At 35.7% G+C, this 3,247-nt stretch overlaps 1 protein-coding gene across 1 annotated transcript in view; it reads left to right on the plus strand.

The window, feature by feature from the left end:
* Positions 1-1,305: 1,305 nt before the first annotated feature.
* Positions 1,306-3,247, plus strand: part of LOC107702917 (prosaposin-like) — a 9,600-nt gene continuing 7,658 nt past the window's right edge. The window contains exons 1-2 of the mRNA XM_016505364.1: positions 1,306-1,418; positions 1,662-1,720. Of these exons, the coding sequence (XP_016360850.1) occupies positions 1,367-1,418; positions 1,662-1,720 (111 nt within the window). The 5' untranslated portion in view covers positions 1,306-1,366. The remainder of the gene's footprint in view (positions 1,419-1,661; positions 1,721-3,247) is intronic.

Here is a 3,247-nt window from a genome sequence, read left to right on the forward strand (position 1 = left end):
CGATATGTAAACTTTCGAATGGGGTAATTTTTATAAACTCAGTTATTATTTTGCCTTGTACGCTTAAACATCTGTTATGTGAAATAGCCTATTCAGGAGACTACACTGTAAAAAATGTTCACCCCTTTCAACAAGTTTTGTGGCTGCCTTAAAATTTTAAGTTAAATCAACTTAAACGTACAAGTCATTTCAACTCACTAATTTAAATCTTGCCTAGTGCTGAATTGTTTTATTGAAGTTCATTTGACTTTACAATATTTGCCGTTTCAACTTGTTCAAAGCAAAACTTACCCTTCATCAAGTCTCAGACTCACAGTCAAATGTGTGCCTATAAAAAGAGAAAAACATATGTGGGGGGGGGACTTTAAAGTGGTTAAAATATTGACTTACCTTAAGATATAGTTTATACTCTTTATTTGGTACAGAAATGCAAAACTTACCCCTCATCCAGTCTCTGATATTAAATTCATGAACAAATTTGACTCCTGCGCATGAATCCATGTTCAGAGATTTGGCCGGTTAGTGCCAATAAACTACAACTTAAAATGTTAAATTCACTGAACTAAATCGGGCTCTTTGAATTTCAGTAACATTAAACTGACTTAAAAAATCAAGTTGAATCTAGTATAACTTATAAAAAAAAGTTGAAATCGCTTAAATTATTTGTATGAGTTAAAGTAACTTAAAAACATAAGTTGTCATGACTTTTTCATCATATCATTTTTTACAGTGTACTGAATAAAAAATACATACAATTTTTATGGTCCCCTCTTATTTTGTTAAAATTATTAACATTTTTGCAGATTCTGCAAGGGTATGTAAACTTTTGAAGTGTATGCAGATTCCTAAACAATGTATCTTTTTTTTATATTAGCCAAAATTACAGAGGTATCATTATCTCCAAGCAGAGATTCTGCTGAATGAATGTGTTCATACACAATTCATTACTGTTTTTCAATATCCTTTCATGTGCCTGTCTTGATACTCATCAAAATGTCTTTTGGAAGAAACTAAAGTGCTATATCCTTAAAATTAAATTGCCTATGACTTCCAAAATTTGTCCATCCCCTCGTTCATGGCACACCTGATTAGTAGGCTACAACTTAAATCATACTAAAAAGCCCATAACCTATGACTAACTTGCCATACATAGTAATAAAATTAATGCTAAGTTTTTAATGCTATACAAGACTTCCTATGCAAATAGATATACATGTACTTCTGATGAATCAGGAAGACTGTCGCTGGCTTGTGATTAAACTAGCTACTTCCTCATCAAATACTATAAAACATTTGGGCGGTTTATCAGCTGAACAGAGCCTTCAGGTTTGTGGTACATTCACTGTGGTGCACTGATTAAAACATCATGCAGTTTGCCGTCGTCACTTTTTTTCTCTTCACTTCTACCCTGACTTCAGGTAAGAGAGTTTAAATATTAAAGCTGGCTATGACATATGCGCGTGCATAACCATTTAAACGAATAATTAAAATGCGAAATATTACCAAAGAAGAAGTTCGGAGTTAAATTAGACTTCAAAGGTAAACTGCAAGGTTTCTTTAAGGCAGTCAATTTCCTGGTATTTTCAGTCAAGTAGTTTAGTTTCAATATAATTCCATATTATTTTTATAGAAATACTTCACATGTTCTGGCTTCTCTTTAGGATGGGCAAGAAGTGTAGACCTTCAGCTCACAGAACCGCAAACACCCAGCCTTCACATGGTGAGTGACCAGTGATTGAAAAACGACTACTTGCATGTACAGTAAAATGCAGATGAAAATAAATATTCTGTGTGGATCAGTTCTAAGTGTACACTGTTCATAACCTGAGAATGCCACTACTACCCCATTACATAGCCTACATTTTTATTCATTTTATAAACTGGCATGCCAGCATACACCGTGTCTAAGTTCATTTATAATAATCTACTTTATAGAAACATACATGCTTTTAAAGGAACACTCCACTATTTTTGAAAATAGGCTCATTTTCCAACTCCCCTAGAGTTAAACAGTTGAGTTTTACCGTTTTCGAATCCATTCAGCCGATCTCCGGGTCTGGCGGTAGCACTTTTAGCTGTAGCTTAGCATAGATCATTGAGTCTGATTAGACCGTTAGCATCTCACTCAAAAATGACCAAAGAGTTTCTTTATTTTTCCTATTTAAAACTTGACTCTTCTGTAGTTACATCGTGTCCTAAGACTGACGGAAAATGAAAAGTTGTGATTTTCTAGGCCGATATTTTCTAGGCCAGTGGTTCCCAAACCTGTCCTGGAGGACCCCCTGCCCTGCACATTTTGTATGTCTCCCTAATCAGACACACCCGATTTAGTTATTGCAGTCTCTACTAACGAGCTGATGAGTGGAATCAGGTGTGTTAGATAAGGGAGACATACAAAAGGTGCAGGGCAGGGGGGCCTCCAGGTTTGGGAACCACTGTTCTAGGCAATGATATTACGCAGCGCCTGAAAATAGGCTTATTAGAAGTTACCTAGCTGGGGACTATTTTCAGACGCTGCGTAATATCATTGCACCTGCTGCACCCATGGTACGGCAGCAAAGTTCCTTGATTATTACGCCGGAATGAGAGTATAGTTCCTAGCCATATCGGCCTAGAAAATCGCAACTTTTCATTTTCCGTCAGTCTTAGTACACGATGTAACTACAGAAGAGTCAAGTTTTAAATAGGAAAAATATAGAAACTCTTTGGTCATTTTTGAGTGAGATGCTACCGGTCTAATCAGATTCAATGATCTATGCTAAGCTACAGCTAAAAGTGCTACCGCCAGACCCGGTGATCGGCTGAATGGATTCGAAAACGGTAAAACTCAACTGTTTAACTCTAGGGGAGTCGGAAAATGAGCCTATTTTCAAAAATAGTGGAGTGTTCCTTTAACAACTTAAGCACGCGTTGCAATTGTTAATGTTGCCAAATGTAAGCAGTATGTAAACAGTAACAAATAGATGTGAAAAGCATTACATCAAAAATATATTTTATGTTCTGCTCCATTTGAACCATTACCAGATAAATTATCATTAATGTTAAATTTATTATCCTGTCATATGAATGCTATTTGTATAAGGTAGGTTGCAGGGAATTGCAACCCTTTAAAGGGGTCATATGATGTTGCGAAAAAGAACATTATTTTGTATATAATGAAATGTGTTTATGCGGTTTAAGGTTCAAAAAACACATTATTTTCCACATACTGTACATTATTGTTTCTCCTCTATGCCCCGCCTTTCTG

The sequence above is a fragment of the Sinocyclocheilus anshuiensis genome, unplaced genomic scaffold (assembly GCF_001515605.1).
Source record: "Sinocyclocheilus anshuiensis isolate Anshui unplaced genomic scaffold, SAMN03320099.WGS_v1.1 scaffold238, whole genome shotgun sequence".
Taxonomy (NCBI): Eukaryota; Metazoa; Chordata; class Actinopteri; order Cypriniformes; family Cyprinidae; genus Sinocyclocheilus; species Sinocyclocheilus anshuiensis.